General features: G+C 40.4%; 1 protein-coding gene across 1 annotated transcript; it reads right to left on the bottom strand.

The window, feature by feature from the left end:
• Window positions 1-12,222: 12,222 nt before the first annotated feature.
• On the bottom strand, window positions 12,223-13,391 carry LOC138873213 (uncharacterized). The gene is made up of 2 exons (XM_070151658.1): window positions 13,155-13,391; window positions 12,223-12,816 (listed from the first exon to the last, which is right to left on the bottom strand). The coding sequence occupies exons 1-2, from the start codon at window positions 13,389-13,391 to the stop codon at window positions 12,223-12,225; spliced, it is 831 nt and encodes a 276-aa protein (XP_070007759.1).
• Between the last annotated feature and the right edge of the window lie 4,872 nt (window positions 13,392-18,263).

The following is an 18,263-nucleotide window of genomic DNA, read 5'->3' as shown; positions in this document are numbered from 1 at the left end:
CAACAAATTAAATACTTACATGATAAATAACCACATAATTGGATTCCGACGATTATAAAAGACCAAGGGATTTGAATAAAACGCTGCTAAAATAGAAACGAATATTAAAAACAAAGAAAATACGAATGGAAGCTTCTACATCTTAAAAAAACTTAATTAAAATGTTCAGTTCTTCCATAGAACCTCCAAAATCAAAGAAATCTTCAACCACAGTAGTACTGCAGTGTCTGCACCAAGGCTACAAGATTAAAAAAAAAAAAATATTTGCTAAAGATAAAGATTGAAAGCACTCCCTCTCTGTCTATTGGAATCAATCAAATGAAATCAAAACGACGAATAATGAGCAAAGGAAATACGGCCAACCCCCTTCCCCTCCCCCCACTCCCCACCCCACAAATACCTGTTAATGACAATATATACTTTAAATGGTCATCCATCCTCCAAATATTCAAACTTTGGGGCTGGTAAGGTACCCAAAGGTACTCAGATACTTCTTGCTAGCTCTCAGTAAATTATTCATACCTCGCCATCAACAATTCTCTGCAGAACTTCTATTTCATGTGCAAGTTGTAGTCCTCAGATTCAGAACTTCTGTATCCACCTATATCTGATACCAAATACCAGTTGTAACACTTTTACCAAGAGAGCATAATTTTTACTAAGAGATTATTTGAGCATATGTCTATCTCACGTGCATGTTGCTAAATTTGACTACTTTCATGTTATCAATCATTCACATCATCCTCAAATGATCTATTGCTTTTATGTGATACAGTTAAGTCTTCAAAATTAGAATAAACTCCTTGCTGCTACTGTTTAAGGCAATCTAGAAGTAACTTATTTTACTAACTCTAATGCAGAACAAAAGTAGTGAAAGGCGATTAAAGAAAATAGCAGAATATGTGTGCAGTAATGCTAACATGTGGAGGCTTTCTATTCCAGAAACTTTAGGGATACTGAATGAGTTCTTCTAAATGCCCATTGAATTTACAGAAAATAGTCAATACTCAATACAAATATACATGTACAGAATCAGTTAAAAGTTAATCAAAGCTGCAGGAAATCCTAGAATAACTATCAAAGAATCTAGTACTTTCTACCGAAGTCTGTAGTGACACGACAAAGATCATGATTTTTCTTTGTTTTAAACAAAGAATGAGTTCACCCCCCCCTCCCCCACCAAGGTCTATCTCCCTACGCGAACACGGGTCTCCTCACGCGAATGCAGAGGCCACAGGTCCCAGACCTTCAGGAAAGGGGGAAAGAGGTTGCAAACACGTAGAGCAATATCAGCCCCTCACCTTTACCTTCTCCGCAAACACGACACAACCCTCGTGATCGCGAAGAAGGAAACCAGAACCAGCACACCAGATTTTTTGAAGAAGGAAACCAGAACCAGCACACCAGATTTTTTGGAACTTAGCTCCGGGCAGTCCGAAACTCACCCAAGCCACCCGAGACCCCTCCAAGTGCATCAATAAGTCCATAAATATAATACGGACCTGCTCGAACTCTCGAAATGCATAAAAAACATCAAAAGTAAGAATCGCACCCCAAAACCAAATTGAATCAAATTATTAACTTCAAGTTTTCAACTTGCTCTGAACGCGCCGAATCATACATAGAATACTCAGAATGACACCAAATTTTGCGTGCAAGTCTTAAATCACAATATGGAACTATTCTGAGGCTCAGAATCCCAAACAGGCCTCGATAACACCAAAACCTACTTCAAACCAAATCTAAAGAACTTGAAAAACTTTCAATGCGTCAAAACGCTCCCGGGTCATCCGAAACCCGATCCGAACATACGCCTAAATCCAAAATCATCACAAACCTACTGTGACCGTCAAATCCCGATTCCGATGTGGTTTAGTTAAAATGTTGATTCAATTCAAACTTAAACCTTTAAAGCCAATATTAAGGAACTAAGTGTTCCGATTTCAACCCAAATACTTCCAAACCCGAACTAATCATCCCCGCAAGTCATAAAATAGTAAAATCACATATGGGGAGTCTTATTTAAGGGAATGGGATCTATAAAGAAAAATGACTGGTCGGGTCGTTACATTCTACACCTCTTAATCAAACTTCCGTCCTCGAACGGGTCTAGAATCATACCTGGAGTGCTGAATAAGTGTGGGTATCTGCTCCGCATGTCCTCTTCGGTCTCCCAAATCACCTCCTCAACTGGTTGACCCCTCCATTGAACCTTTACCATAGAAATCTTCTTGGACCTCAACTAGCAAACTTGCTTGTCAACAATGACAACTGGCTCCTCATCATAACCAGGCTCTCATCTAGCTGAACAGTGTTTTAGTCTAACACATGCGACCTATCGAGATGATACTTCCGGAGAATAGACACATGAAAAACTGGATGAACTCCCGATAGACTGGGAGGCAAAGCAAGCTCATAAGCAACCTCCCAAATTCAACTCAACACCTCAAATGGACCTATAAACCTTAGGCTCAACTTACCCTTATTCCCGGAACTCATGATTCCCTTCATCGGCGAGACTTTCAAGAGAACCTTCTCGCCTACCATAAATGATAAATCAAACGCTTTCTGATCCACGTAACTCTTTTGTCTAGACTGTGCTCTGCGAAGTCGCTCCTGAATCAACTTTACCTTTTCCAAGGCATCCTTCACAAAATTATTACCATATAACTTACCCTCGCCGGGCTCAAACCATCCGATGGGCGAACGACATCACCGACCATATAAAGCCTCAAATGGAGCAATCTCGATGCCGGACTGATAACTGTTATTGTAAGCAAACTTGGCTAAAGGAAAGAATCGATCCCACTGCCCTTCGAAGTCAATCATACATGCTCTGAGCATCTCCTCCAAGATCTGAATCGTCTGCTCCGACTGTCCGTCGGTCTGCGGGTGAACAACTGTGCTGAGCTCCACCCGGGTCCCTAACTTACTCTATATTACCCTCCAAAATGTGAAGTGAATTGAGGGCCTCTATCTGATATGATGGACACATGCATACCATGTAATCGAAAAATCTCCTAAATGTAAATCTGGGCCAATCTCTATAAAGAATATGTAGTCCCAACCAGAATGAAGTGTGTCGACTTGGTCAACCTGTTGACAATGACCCAAACTGCATCAAACTTCCTCAGGGTCCAGGGCAACCCAACTATGAAGTCCGTAGTGATGAGCTCCTATTTCCACTAAGGTATAACCATCTGCTGAAGTAGGCCACCTGGCGTCTTGTGCTCATACTTAACCTGCTGGCAATTTAGGCATCTAGTTACATACTCAACAATGTTCTTCTTCATCTGCCGCTACCAATAATGTTGCCTCAGGTCGCGATACATCTTCATAGCACCTGGATGAATAGTATACCGAGGACTATGTGCCTCTTCTAGAATCTTCCCCCTCAAGCCATCAACATTAGGAACACATAGGTGACCTTGGAGCCACAGAACACCATCCTCACAGATAAAAACCTCTTTGGCGCCATCATGTAGTATCATTTCTCTGAATACCAATAAGTGCGGATCACTGTACTGACGAGCATTGATCTGCTCGAATAAAGAAGACTAAGCGACGACGCATGCAAGAACTCGGCTGAGCTTTGAAATATCCAACCTCACGATTCTGTTAGCCAATGACTGAATGTCCAAAGCTAATGTCCTCTCCTCTGCTGAAATGAAGGCCAAATTACCCAAGCTCTCCACCTTTCTACTCAAGGCATCCGCAACCATATTCTCCTTGCCCGAATGATAAAAGATGGTAATATCATAATCTTTTAGAAAATCAAGCCACCTGCGCTGCCTCAAATTAAGATCCCTCTGCTTGAACAAATGCTGCAATCTGCGATGATCGATGTAAACCTCACATGATATCCCATAAAGAAAATGGCCCTTGATCCTGAGAGCATGAACTATCGCGGCCAATGCCAAATCATGCACAGGGTAATTCTTCTCATGAGCTTTAGCTGACGTGAATCATATGCAATAACTCGCCCCTCTTGTTGTGGCTCCCCTTTTTCTCCTTTTTGATGGGGAAGTCCAGGTTTCGACATTCATGGGGGAATAACTCATTTCCTTTTGGAAATTGGGTATTTGAAGAGTCGCCACCTAACGGATTACAGTGCGTTAGGGCACCTAGAGCGATTAACTCATGAACTAGTTTGCATTACCAGAGATTAGGGTAAGGGATCGAAATAACCTTGAGGGGAAGGTGTTAGGCACCTCTCGCGGTCCACAACGGTGGGTCCCGACCGAACTTAAACTATGTGAATTAGTCATTTTACAGGTAAACAATTTCAACATATATTCGCAAATAAAGACATGTTTTCACTTTCTAAACACATGTATATTCATGTAATGGAAGCAAGGGAAAGGTTTGAACAACTTGCATATATATATATATATATATATATATATAAAGAAAAATAAGTTCATTTAAAACCCATAGGAATTGGGAAAGAGGGGTCCTAGGTTGGTTAGACTATAGGATCATACCCATGCAATGCCCGGTAATCACTCCTCAATGAGGGGCTACACGTGACATTAGAACACAGTCATCATATCCTTACTATCCAATTCCCCCTGACCATAGCCTAAAGCATTCTAGCAACCTTAAAAGATATCTTATGCGTGCACTACTCATCCCTTCCTTGTGGCCCTGAGGTATTTAGGACCTCTAATTTTGGTAGTTCTAGACTATCCTAAGGTACTTTAAAGGAGAAAAATCTAGGCGACAATCAAAAACAATTAGGACTGGACCAAAGATGGAACAATTAAAGGCTCAAGTTTTACCTCCACAAACAGAGCAAGCAAGTGCACGTCTTAAACACAGTTTCAGGTATTTAAAAGAAGCCCTAGAATAAGATATCTAGGTGAGCATAAAATATACAGTATTGAGTAGGACCAAAGTGTTAAAGGCCTATTCAGTTTGCCTATTGATTTTAGACCTGTTGAATATGAGCAGTCACAGATAACATAGCGTAGTTTTACAATTTGCAGAATTTTAGTCGCCCTACAGGCTTGCCTAGGTGTATAATAGTGATGTCCTATATTTTATCTAATCATTGATCAGGACTGCAGTAAAATAGTAAACAATTTTAAACAGGCAATTTGGATCCTATAGGCATACTTTCTAGTGATGTTAATTAGCACAACGTTGAAGAAACGAGTAGGTTAGTTAATTAAATCGATTCAGAACCTATAGGCACGATTTCTGCAATTAAAACTAATTTTAGATCTAACTAAACTGATTTTGGATCCTATAGGCATGATTTCTACAAATGAAGCTAATTTAGATCCTATAAGCATGATTTCTAATTATGTAAATCAAGCAGAATTTAGTTTAACCAAAGAAAAATCCTATAGGCATATTATCTAACAAATACATTTGAACCAAATGAATCCTATAGGCATGTTATCTAATAAAACATATTTGAACCAAATGAACAGGCATATTATCTACCCAACGTTACCCACAGTATATGACTACCCTCCCTTTTCACTAATCACCCCAATATATGTTTAAAATTAATTATTACAGACCAACGATTGAAAACAAATACATAGATAGAATAGAAATTAAATTATAGGGAGCCTGAAGAAGGCCCAAAGCAATTTCCAAGCCTTCAGTAGTCACAAATGCCCAAAGTTTCATAGCCAATTTCATATTTAGGTGTGTTAGAGTTCCCTAAGGACTTCAAGGATCCCGGGTAGTGCTCACACCCAGACCTTTCTCAAATAAGGACTGATTTATATGCAGTGTGGAAGTGCCAGCCCTGATATGCTAGAGTTCAGAGAGATCTCAAAGGTCTCTAAGCAGTACACATACCAAATGGGCAGGACTTAGTAATCTAAGAGTAAGTGAGAGTGCATAATGATTTGAATGAGTTTGATAAACAGTATAAAGAAAGGTCTTAGGAGTGAATTTTTTTTCTGAAAACCAGTACCAATTTAGAGGTAAAAACAGTTTGAGGAAAGTATGAAAAACAATTTTGCAATCAGAACACAAGTCATAAAACAAACAGCTTTGGAAAATACTTTGACAAACAGTTTCCACAAAAGGAAAGAGGGGTTGGGAACACATAGGATACACCTTAATGGAGCACATAAACAACAAGATGCATTGAGTTTTCAAGGGGTTCTACAGAACTAATAGGTTAGATAGAATGCAGGTCATTGAAACATAAAGCAAAGATTACAGCAGAAACATGTTGAGGACATATAAACAACACAACTAGAGTCACTTTAGGGAGATTAGATAACTTAGCAGGAGTAAGGCAGAACATGCAAGGACTTAAATGAACATGATAGGCAAGTATTAACAAGTGTAGGCATGTTGATTACACAAAAGCAATGTTTAGGCATGCTAGATGAACAGTAGTCAGTCAAACAGGCTAGTTACTTATGCAAGACATGTTAAACAAGATAATGAACAAACAAGTACGGTGGAGACATGCTAATTACATATTTGAATAAGGTAGTATTTGGCATGCTAAGTAAGCAGTAAACAGAAGCAGGAATGAACTCAGAATTGATGAACTAAGGCAGTAAATAAACACATAGGTTTGGATGCTAAAATTTAATTAGAGGCATACCAGTTAGAGAAAGAAAACACAAGATGTAAGATAGGTGTTGCACAATTTCTAGCTTTGGCTTGTAGCCAGCTAGAATACTAAATATCACAAGTAGTAGAGAGAGAGCAGAAAGAGCTTTTCAGTGTGTAAAAATAGTGATTTCTGAACTAATATTCGTGTCCTAGAAGTTTAAAATAAAGAGAGTTTATATAGTAGTTCAAGAGTAGGTCAAATAAGGTAAAGTAATCAATAATCAGCAATTAAGGAATTTCACAATCAATCACACAAAGATTCAGCATTGTTTTCTCCTTTAATTAAGGAAAATTAGCCAACGGTAATTACATGAACCAATTAAGGCAAAAAGTTCAATCAGACTGAGTAAAGAAGTAAGAATCAGAGGCCTTATTAAGGAAAATGGTTCAAATCAAACCAAAATTAAGAAATTCAAAATAAAATAGTCAAGGGCTTAATTAAGGAGAGAATCATGTAAAGAATCAGCAAGTATCATAGACAATTCAAATAAGGCAAGAAAGGAATAGTCAGGACTCAACACATAAGTCTTAACGAAACAAATTGATAAATCAAGAATTCAAATCAGTCACTGATTTAAGGAGAAAAATATAGGTTTACCACAAATAGACAAGTAGGCTAACATAGAATCTCAAAAACGTATAGAAATTAGCCAACAAATCGAATCAAAAACCTTAATAGAGATGAACTGGGGTAAAAATCACAAGACATTGAATTTAGACTAAAGGGGAAATCGTGAAAGTCAATGTACAGAACGAACAACGTAACAAGTAGCACGAAAAGACTCAGAATCGAAGCAAAACATAAGAAACATTAGGGCTTTAGCATAAGCTAGTTATGGTTGAAGAAAACCTTTCGAAATCAGTCAAAAACACATAAAATAGAAGATTATATACTTAAAGTCAGCAAAACGTTTTGAAGAAAAAGATTTTCAGGAAACCCTAGTTTGAGAAAAAATGGAAAGCCACTCGTAAAACCAGAAGATTTTTGTAAAAACGGGTGAAATAAGTCCAAACCATCTCAGATCTGTAATGATCTGAGAAGTTCAAAGGAAGAAATGAGGGTTCGAGAGGAAAAAAACAGAGATGAAGAAGTAGGCTTAAAAATCCATAGGTTTAAAGAGAAATAGGGAGATCCTACTCGAAATCAAATCGGAACAGCCTGAAACAGGCAAGAAAGGGTCATAGGTGTAAGTGGACTACCTGGTCCCTCAAGGACCTTAGAGATAGCAATACCAACATAGAAGAGGCCATTAGAGGTCTGATGGTGGTGAGGAACCACCATGAACGACAACAGATGAATGGCGATGACGGTGAGTTAGGGTTAGGGCTTGAGAGCATTTGAGAGAACAGGGGATCAGATGTCGGCTTGAGATGATAGGGAAATTAGAGGTTTAGGGGATGTGATTAGGTTTAATTTAGGTAAGGGGGGATCTGGACCATTTATCAAAATGATCGACGACCAGGATTTAGCAAGAAATGGGTCGGGTAGATGCTGGGTAGATTTTGGGCCTGGTCTAATTTGAAATTGGGATTAAAATTGGGCTAGGTATTTAGGCTAAATTTGAAAATAAGGGGGCCATTCGTTAAATACACTATTTAATTGATAAAATAATTTTTTAAAATAACTAATAGGCTATAAAAATATTTTTTATGCCTGGAAATATTTTTAAAAAATTACTTAATATTTTAAAAATATAAAAGGCTATTTTTCGGTAAAATAATATAATAACGCATGCATAGGCTATAATTGCAAAGTAATTGCAATTGCATTCTAAAAATACTAATGTGGCTATTTGTGCAATAATTAAAACTTGGTACAAATACAAATAATAAAATTAAGCCACAAAAATTATTATTAAACTATTTGTGATGCAATTAGTGATTGTTTTTATAAAATAAATGCTGGGAGAAATTAGTTAGAATATTTTAAAAATGCAGAAATTGTATAAAAAATAGTAATTGACATCAAAGCATAGTTTTGAAAATATTATGAGAAAAATTAGGTATCAACAGCTGCCCCTCTTTCTCTGGGAAGGATGAAAGAGTTTCCGGGTAAAGAAATGATGGCCAATTTTGACCAGATGGGATGTTTTAAAAGATAGAGGTCGAACTCTAGTCTTTGAGCTTCCTACATTTCCCTGGTTTTACAGGAATTAGGCCACGTGTAATTCTGGATTCATTGGCGGAATATATCGATGAAGTCATTACAAGAACATACACGAGATTTTGGAATGGATGCAAGAGTGGTTATGGTGAGTGGTCAAGTTTGAGATAGTTGAAGGAACTGGAGCGAGGTTGCTCCTGCTAGGATAGCAGTTGCTTACTGGTCACCTGCAGATAAAGAGATGCTACAAACGTGTATTTGTGTGAATATTTAAACATGATGCAGATTCCCTTTGGACCATGAAAGTTGTCTTCGGACGGTTAAGGATGACGTCCTTCGGCCATGATGTCTTGGGCCATGAATTGTTTAGTGAGGGATTTGCAGGCCATGAAATGATGTTCTCGGGCCATGAAAATGGTGCCTCCGAACCATGACGCCTTTAAATAATTTGAGAGATCCTCAAGCTATGGCATGGTGTATTCCGGCTATGAGGATGATGCCTTTTAGACTATGACACCTTTGAATAGATTGGTGATATTTCAGCCCATGAGATGCAATAATATGATGTTAACAAGACAAGGCTTAGTCTTGTGAAATGAGGGGCATAGCTTAGCCCGATTGAAAGCAAATAGATAGTACCGAAATAGAATGATATTTATGCAAGGGGGGACAATGCTTAGTCCCATACAAATGTGGAGACAAGGATTAACCTCATGCGGATGTGGAGGAAAGAATTTGCCTCAGGCAGATATGGAGGCAAGGATTAGCCTCATGCGGATGTGGAGGAAAGAATTAGCCTCATACAAATATGGATGCAATGATTAGCCTTATGCAGATATGGAGGCAAGGATTAGCCTCATGCGGATGTGGAATCAAGGATTAGCCTCATGCAGATATGGAGGCAAGGATTAGCCTCATGCAAATATGGAGGCAGGAATTAGCCTCATGTAGATAGGGAGGCGGGGATTAGCTTCATGCAAATATGGAGGCAAGGATTAGCCTCATGAAAATATGGTGGAAAGGATTAGCCTCATGCAGGTATGGAGGAAGAGATTAGCCTCATGTAGATAGGGATGCAGGGATTAAACTCATGTAAGTATGGAGGCAGGGATTAGCCTCATGCAAATATAGAGGCAGGGATTAGCCTCATGCAAATACAGAGGCAGGGATTAGCCTCATGCAGACATGGAGGCAGGGATTAGCCTCATGCAGACATGGAGGCAGAGATTAGCCTCATGCAGACATGGAGGCTAGGATTAGCCTCATGTAAGTATGGAGGCAAGGATTAGCCTCATGCAAGTATGGAGGCAGGGATTAGCCTCATGCAGATAGGGAGGCAAGGATTAGCCTCATGTAGATAGGGAGGTAAGGATTAGCCTCATGCAGATATGGAGGCAAGGATTAGCCTCATGCAAATACAGAGACAAGGATTAGCCTCATGCAAGTGTGGAGGCAGGGATTAGCCTCATGCAGATAGGGAGGCAGGGATTAGTCTCATGCAAGTATGGAGGCAGGGATTAGCCTCACGCAAATACGGAGGCAAGGATTAGCCTCATGCAAGTATGGAGGAAGGGATTAGCCTCATGCAGATATGGAGGAAAGGATTAGCCTCATGCAAATATGGAGGCAATGATTAGCCTCATGGAGATATGCAGGACAGGGTTTAGTCGAGTAGCAAATAAGGGTAGCATATTTCTTAGCTGGAGGCGTATTAGATGTCTGACAACCTGTTTGATAGTGAATTTTCTTTGTGTATACATGTTTGCGAATGCTATCGCTACGTCAAATGTGCCTGCGTTCAAAGAAAAATTGTCAGTTTTGTGAGGGGGAGGTTGGTTCGTGCCTTCGCTGGCCTTGCTTTATTCCGTTCTGGAGGCCTTATTTCAGTTTTCCCGGGTAACACCTGACTGTTACGAAAAATAGAGTTTTTAAAAATATGCAATTATCAATAAAAATAGAGTTGGTTAGAAACATATTGAAATATCCAGTAATTTTAGATGAACTAGTGACTGTAAGCATTTCAGAGACATTGCAGCTTTCTCGTGTTAGAATTTTGAGGGTCCTACTCAAAATTCTACCCCAATTTGGTATATGATCCTTTGGCTATTTGTGGGTAACGAGCCTTGTTGATCCTTCTTTGGAATTTTGAGAATCCTTCTCAAAATTTTGCCCCAGTTTCTTAATCAATTTCTAACTTTCTGGCATGTGATGGCGTCGGCTGGACTTACTCCGGCATTTTGAGGGTCCTCCCCAAAATTCTGCCCCAGTTTCTGGCTCTGGAGAGAAAATGGAAATTTTATTATGATATGACCGAACCCACAAGGCTAACTATGTATCCCCTCTTAAATGGGAATCAGGTCAAGCGTAGTTCAATTACATCAGATGAGGAAATATAAATAGTCTAAGCGTAGTATCTCTTGACTGCGTTTGAATTGATTGGTTTTGGCCAGATTTCTCCGTCCATCTCTACACGTATGAGTGCTCCTACTGTTAGCACCCTGTGAACCATGTAAGGACCTTGACAGTTGGGAGAGAATTTCCCTTTGTCTTCATCTTGATGTGGGAAGATCTTCTTCAGTACTAGTTGTCCTGGTGCAAATTGCCTTGGTTTGACCCTTTTGTTGAAAGATCTGGACATTTTGTTCTGATAAAACTGACCATGACATACTGCGTTCATGTTTTTCCCATCGATAAGGGCCAATTGTTCATAGCGGCTTCTTATCCATTCTGCATCGCTGAGTTTGGCTTCCTGTATAATCCTTAAAGAAGGAATCTCTACCTCGGTTGGGATGACAGCTTCGGTACCATAACCCAGCATGTAAGGAGTTGCCCCTGTCGATGTGCGAACTGTGGTGCGGTATCCCAACAAAGCAAAGGGCAGCTTCTCGTACCATTGTTTATGGTTTTCTACCATTTTCTTTAGTATCTTCTTGATGTTTTTGTTGGCAGTTCCTACGGCTCCATTCATCTGAGGTCTATAGGTTGTGGAAGTCTTGTGCTTGATTTTGAAAGTCTCACATATGGCTTTCATCAAATCACTGTTGATATTGGCAGCATTATCAATAAAAATGGACTCGAGAACTCCGAATCGGCAAATGATACGATCTTAGATAAAGTCTGCGACGACCTTCTTGGTTACAACTTTGTAAGATGTTGCATCTACTCATTTTGTGAAGTAATCAATGGCTACTAGAATAAACTTGTGCCCGTTAGAAGCAGTGGGCTCAATTGGACCAATGACATCCATTCCCCAAGCTGCAAATGGCCAAGTTGAGCTTGTTGTATTGAGCTCATTTGGCGACACTTTTATCATATCGGCATGCCCTTGGCATTGGTAGCATTTGCGGACATACTAGATGCAATCTGTCTCCATGGTTATCCAAAAGTAACTGGCCCTATGTATCTTCTTGGCCAAAACAAAACCATTCATGTGCGGGCCGCAAGTCCCAACATATATATCCTCAAGTAGTTTAGAAGACTCTCTTGCATCGACACATCTTAGTAATCCCAAATTAGGAGTTCTCCTATACAAGTTTCCTCCGCTGTGGAAGACGTGATTGGAAAATCTTGCATTTTTTAGTGTGGTTTTTGTGCTCCGGGTATTCTCCTTTCGCCAAATACTCCTTGATGTCATGGAACCAAGGCTTTCCATCTATCTTTTCATCAACATGAGCATAGTAGGCCGGTTGACAATGGATTCTCACTGGGATGGGAACAATGAAATTCTTATCTGGATGTTGTATCATGGATGACAAAGTGGCCAATGCATCGACAAACTCATTTTGAATTCTGGGCACATGTTGTAACTCTATATTTGTGAACCTCTTTCTCAATTCCTTCACATGGTGCAGATATGGAAATATATTGGAATTCTTGGCGGGCCACTCCCCTTGTACTTGGTGCATAAGAAAATCTAAATTGCTGATTACCAGCAGCTCCTGAATATTCATGTCGACTGCCATGTTGAGTTCTAGTATATAGGCTTCATACTCTGACATGTTGTTGGTGCAGAGAAATCTGAGTTTAGCAGATACTAAATAATGTTGACTTGTTTCTGATACCAAAATTGCTCCAATTCCCACTCCTCCAACCCTCGTATGCTTTGGTAATGTCCTCTCCTACAAATGACACCTCTCTGCCAGGAAAATATGTTTTTAAGGGTTCATATTCTCCTCCCACTGGGTTTTCAGCAAGATGATCTGCCAATTACCAAAACTGCTCCAATTCCCAATGCTTGTCCTTTGACCGCCTTTTGAGTTACGTAGACGATATCGAACTCACTCAACAGTATCTGCCACTTGGCTAGCTTCCCAGTTGGCATGGGTTTCTGAAATATGTACTTCAAAGGGTCCATCTTGGATATGAGGTATGTGGTATAGGCACGGAAGTAATGCCTCAACTTCTGGGCCGTCCAAGTCAAAGCACAACAAATGTGTTCCAGTAGAGAGTACCGTACTTCGTAAGGTGTGAACTTCTTACACAAGTAGTATATGGCTTGCTCCTTTCTTCCTGTCTCATCATGTTGTCCTAGAACACATCTGAAGGCTCCATCCAACACAGATAGATATAGAATCAAAGGCCGTCCTAGTTCTGGCAGAACCAGAATTGGTGGTGTGGACAGGTACTCCTTGATCTTGTCAAAAGCTTTCTGACAATCCTCGATCCAGCTCGTCTCGGTATCTTTCCTCAGCATCTTGAAGATATGTTCACATATAACTATGGACTGTGCTATGAAGCGACTGATATAGTTGAGATGTCCTAGGAAGCTCATCACGTCCTTTTAGCTCCTAGGAGGTGGTAATTCCTGAATAGCCTTGACTTTAGATGGATCCAGCTCGATCCCTCGATGACCGACAATGAATCTCAGTAACTTTCCTGCGGGGACCCCGAATGCACACTTTGCGGGGTTCAGTTTCAAATTGTACCTCCTTAACCTGTCAAAGAACTTCCTCAAGTCTACTATTTGATATGCGGCCCTCTTGGATTTGATAATGACGTCGTCCATATACACCTCTATTTCTTTGTGTATCATATCATGGAAGATGGTTGTCATGGGTCTCATGTAAGTACCCCAGCATTCTTTAGACCGAATGGCATCATCTTGTAGCAATATACCCCCCCATGGTGTAATAAAAATGAGTTTCTCTGGGTCTTCTTCTTCCATCCAAATCTGGTGATAGCCTGCGAAGCAATCCACAAAGGATTGGAGTTCATGCTTGGCGTAGCTCTCGATTAGGATGTGTATATTTGGTAATGGAATGTCGTCCTTGGCAGTTGCTCTGTTTAAATCCCAATAGTCAACACATACTCTAAATTTCCCATCTTTCTTCGGAACTGGTACAATATTGGCTAACCAGGTTGGGTACTCAACAACCCTGAGAATTTTGGCTTTGATCTGCTTAGTAACTTCCTCCTTGATTTTCAGGCTCATGTCTGGTTTAAACTTTCTGAGTTTCTGCTTTACTGGCGGACACATGGGATTAGTAGGCAACTGTGAGCCACTATGGACGTGCTCAAACCGGTCATGTCATCATATGACCATGCAAAAATTTCCTTATATTCCTTTAGAAAACGGATGTATTCCTCTTTCTCTGTTGGTGACAAGTGAATGCTGATGCGAGTCTCCTTGACGGTCTCGGCGTTCACCAAATTTACTGCTTCCGTTTCATCCAGGTTGGACTTAGGCTTATTCTTAAAGTTTTCAACTTCCCTGACAACTTCCTCAAGTATCACATCTTCTTCATCCGAATCACTTTCTCATGTTGCATTGTCTCACTACATGTCACAGTCACCGGTTCATCAGAAAAAGTAACAATAACGCTGTAGAAAGAAAAATATGAAAGATAATAATGAATAATAAAGAGTAATGCATTTGATTAATACTTAAAACATCCAAACGAGTACGGCTTGATGAATCGAGCATTTATTTTGAAACAAGTGAGTCTTTAAAACAACAAAAATTACTGAAAATCTTAAATGCCTAGAATGGCTATAGGAATAAAATCTGCCAAGCTACCCAAGGACTCGGAGGGATCGGGATGGTGTGGCGGTCCAGTTCCTGAGAACAACTCCCTTATCTACAATAAGAATAGTGAGGCCTTCTTCCTCCTCCTCCTCAATTATTGCACTACATTCTATGTCTTTATCCTCTAAGAATAGATTCCTCATCCTAGCTAATGCTTCTTCTTCTACAGTTCCCCATATTGTATCAGCTTGGTGAAACGCTTGATCCAAATGTGGCACTGTTTGCTTGAGGGGTAATACAGTCTGTGCCATGGAGGCGACCAATCATTATACTATTGCCATGTATATTGGTATCCGAGCCCGAAGGTAGTACCATGACACTTCAGCTGTATCGGCTTAGTAATACCCTGGAGATTATTCCCAATCCCTTTGCTGGGTTCATACCCAGACCATGCCAGTATGCTTTCTATTTTGCTGCTCCACCATTTTCTTTCTCAATAGCATTGAAACGTTCGATGTGATAATAGGTTTCCCCTCATAGCCTTCTTCTATTTCTAATAACCTGTATGGTTTAACTGGTGTAAATGGGGTTACTCCTATCTCCGTGAATGATCACCTCCTGATGGTTCCATTCGAATTTCACGGCTTGATGTAGTGTGGAAGCCATAGCCCCAGCGGTATGTATCCATGGTCGGCCCAACAGAAGATTGTACGAGGCTGATATGTCGAGCACCTAAAATTCAACGTCGAACCAAGTTGGCCCCATCTGTAGACAAAGATTAATTTCCCCAATTGTGTCCCTTTGGGACCCATCGAAAGCTTTCACGTTCATGCTCCCTTCCCGTATTTCATGGAAACCTTTACCCAGTCTTTTCAGAGTATCCAACGGACAAATATTGAGGCTTGAATCTCCATCAATCAAGACCCTGATAATGAATTTGTCTTCAAATTGCACTGTGATATGCAATGCTCGATTGTGATTCAACCCTTCCGGCGGTAGCTTATCTTCGTGGAAGATTAATTTATGACTTTCCAGCACCTGCCCTACCATATTGGCCATCTCTCCGCAAGTGATATTGTTGGGCACGTAGGCTTCACTCAATACATTCATCAAAGCATTCTTGTGCACCTCTGAATTTTGTAATAGTGACAGTATGGATATCTGAGCTAGGGTATTGTTCAAATGATCGATGACGGAGTATTCTCTTACTTGTACTTTCCTCCAACGGGTCATCTGACCATGTTTCAATGGTAGGCTGCTTGGTAGCAACATCCTTACTTGATCCTCCCAAGTGTTCAGGTGTATAGATTCTCCCGGTCCTAGTCATTCCTTGCACAACATCAGATTCCTCCATCTTTGCCTTTCCTTTTCGCCTAGCCTCGGCAACATAATACCAAGGTATTGCTTTTGAGTTGAGTGGGGGTGTGGTTTATACTGTCACCATGAAAGGTGTGGCCACTTCCACTTCAAACGGAACAGGGGTGGCCGCAGGTGGAGCTATCTTTACCTCAAATGGGACTGATACATCTACCTCAACATCGATCGGTGACTGAGTCTGCACTACAATAGGAGTAAGTGTGACTGCAAGTTTAAAGTCATCGCCTTCTCGGATAAGCCCGATTGGCCCCTCAGGATCCAATTCTTCATCCATTTCTATCATATGTATCCCGCCACCCCTATGATCTGGGAGGGGGTTGTTGCGGACATTGGGTACAGCTTCTTTCACCTATATAATCTTATTGTCAATCAGTGTCTGGATTTTATCTTTCAAAGTTTGGCACTTGTCAATGGTGTGCCCTTTCTTACCCGAATGGTATGCACATGTTTTGTTTGGGTTGACCCATTGGGATGGATTCTCTAATGCCGTAGCAGGAATAGGGGTGACGTAACCAGCGACTTTCAACCTTTCATACAGCTGGTCGATGTGTAGCAGTGTATTGTCTAGGTGGCTTGCAGTCAAAGTTTGGTCGTGGTCTTGGAAAATTTTGGTGAGTTGGAGGTGATTGGAAATGAGATGGTTGGGAATTATAGGCATGATCGGCAGTGGCTGTTTGGGAATATCTGGGAGATGAAGGTTGATATATGGGTGGCGGTGCTTGGAATATGGGTGGAGGTGTTTGATATGTAAGTGGAGATTTTGGTCCTTGATCCACCATCACTACCCCAATGTCTCAATTCTTCGATATGCCGCCTGATTGTAATGCCTTGTCTGTGGCCTGTAATGCCTCAAAATTTGTCACCATCTCGCTCTTGATTCCTTCTTCGATTCTTTCTCTGAGTTTGATGATATCAGAGAATTTATGATTTTCAATAACCATCAACCTTTCATAATATTGTGGATCCTGTGCTCTAACGAAGAACTTGTTCATTTGTTCCTCGTCCAAAGATGGCCTGACTTTGGCTGATTCCGACCTCCAACGAGTAGCGTACTCGTAGAAAGTCTCGGTGGGCTTCTTCTTAAGGTTCTGAATGTAGAAGACATCTGGTGCATTTTTTGTATGTTGAACCTGAATCGCTCCATGAAATCAGATGCCATACTCACCCAGTTGGACCATTTCTTAGGATCCTGGCTGATGTACTAGGACAAAGCATCTCCCATAAGACTTCTCATAAAGAGCTTCATCCAGATCCTTTTCGACCCCAATAAGCTTTTCATAATAAGTCCTCAAATGAACCCTGGGATCACCTGTACCATCCAATATTTCAAACTTGGGAGGTTTGTAACCCTCTGGCAGTTCTACATATGGCTGTATTCATAAGTCTTCATGATGCATGTACAATTAACCAGGCTAGATTTGACATGATGCATGTACAATTAATCAGAGTAAGGTTGCTATTTAGGTCTAGACTGGGACCCTCAAGCATACAACTTGAGAAGGAAAGGCACAGAACCATCGCACCGTTGATCGACTAGTTTTACTGCAATACGCCTTTCCGAATTTAAAGGGTGATATATAGGAAGAGCGCAAACACTCATCAAGCGTTGCAATAGGACTAATTACGCACGAGTGGAATATGATGTTGAGAATGATTTATACAACAATAAATAGCATGTTGTCAAGTATTTGCACGTAAGAAAAATAATAAATACAGTATTTAAATAATTAAAAGATAGTTACAGAAAAGAAAACAAAGAGACAAGTCAATTCCAAGAATAAAAGAATCATAAATGCTTTGAAAAATAGACGGTTAGGTTCAAATAAGGGGAAAGGGTATGTGGGATGGAACATGCTTGGACTAATTCACAAAAATAAGTTTGTTATGGTAAGAGCCTAAAAATATCCCCAACAGAGTCGCCATGCTGTCGCAACCCCTTTTTTCCTTTTTGACGGGGAAGTCCGGGTTTCGACATTCATGGGGGAATAACTCATTTCCTTTTGGGAATTGGGTATTTGGAGAGTCTCCACCTAACGGATTACGGTGTGTTAGGGCACCTAGAGCGATTAACTCATGAACTAGTTTGCATTACCAGAGATTAGGGTAAGGGCTCGAAATAACCTTGAGGGGAAGGTGTTAGGCACCCCTCGTGGTCCACAACGGTGGGTCCCGACCGAACTTAAACTATGTGAATTAGTCATTTTACAAGTAAACAATTTCAAC

The sequence above is a fragment of the Nicotiana sylvestris genome, chromosome 7 (assembly GCF_000393655.2).
Source record: "Nicotiana sylvestris chromosome 7, ASM39365v2, whole genome shotgun sequence".
Classification (NCBI taxonomy): Eukaryota; Viridiplantae; Streptophyta; class Magnoliopsida; order Solanales; family Solanaceae; genus Nicotiana; species Nicotiana sylvestris.
This window is presented reverse-complemented; position numbering and strand designations above follow the sequence as displayed.

What these genes read in the sequence shown, in the direction of transcription:
- LOC138873213 (XM_070151658.1), bottom strand. Translation starts at nt 13,391, where the DNA reads ATGCTGAGGAAAGATACCGAGACGAGCTGGATCGAGGATTGTCAGAAA. An exon ending in AGAAGTTCACACCTTACGAA is followed by an intron (nt 12,817 to 13,154) that starts GTACGGTACTCT and finishes TGTCATTTGTAG; the next exon opens with GAGAGGACATTACCAAAGCA.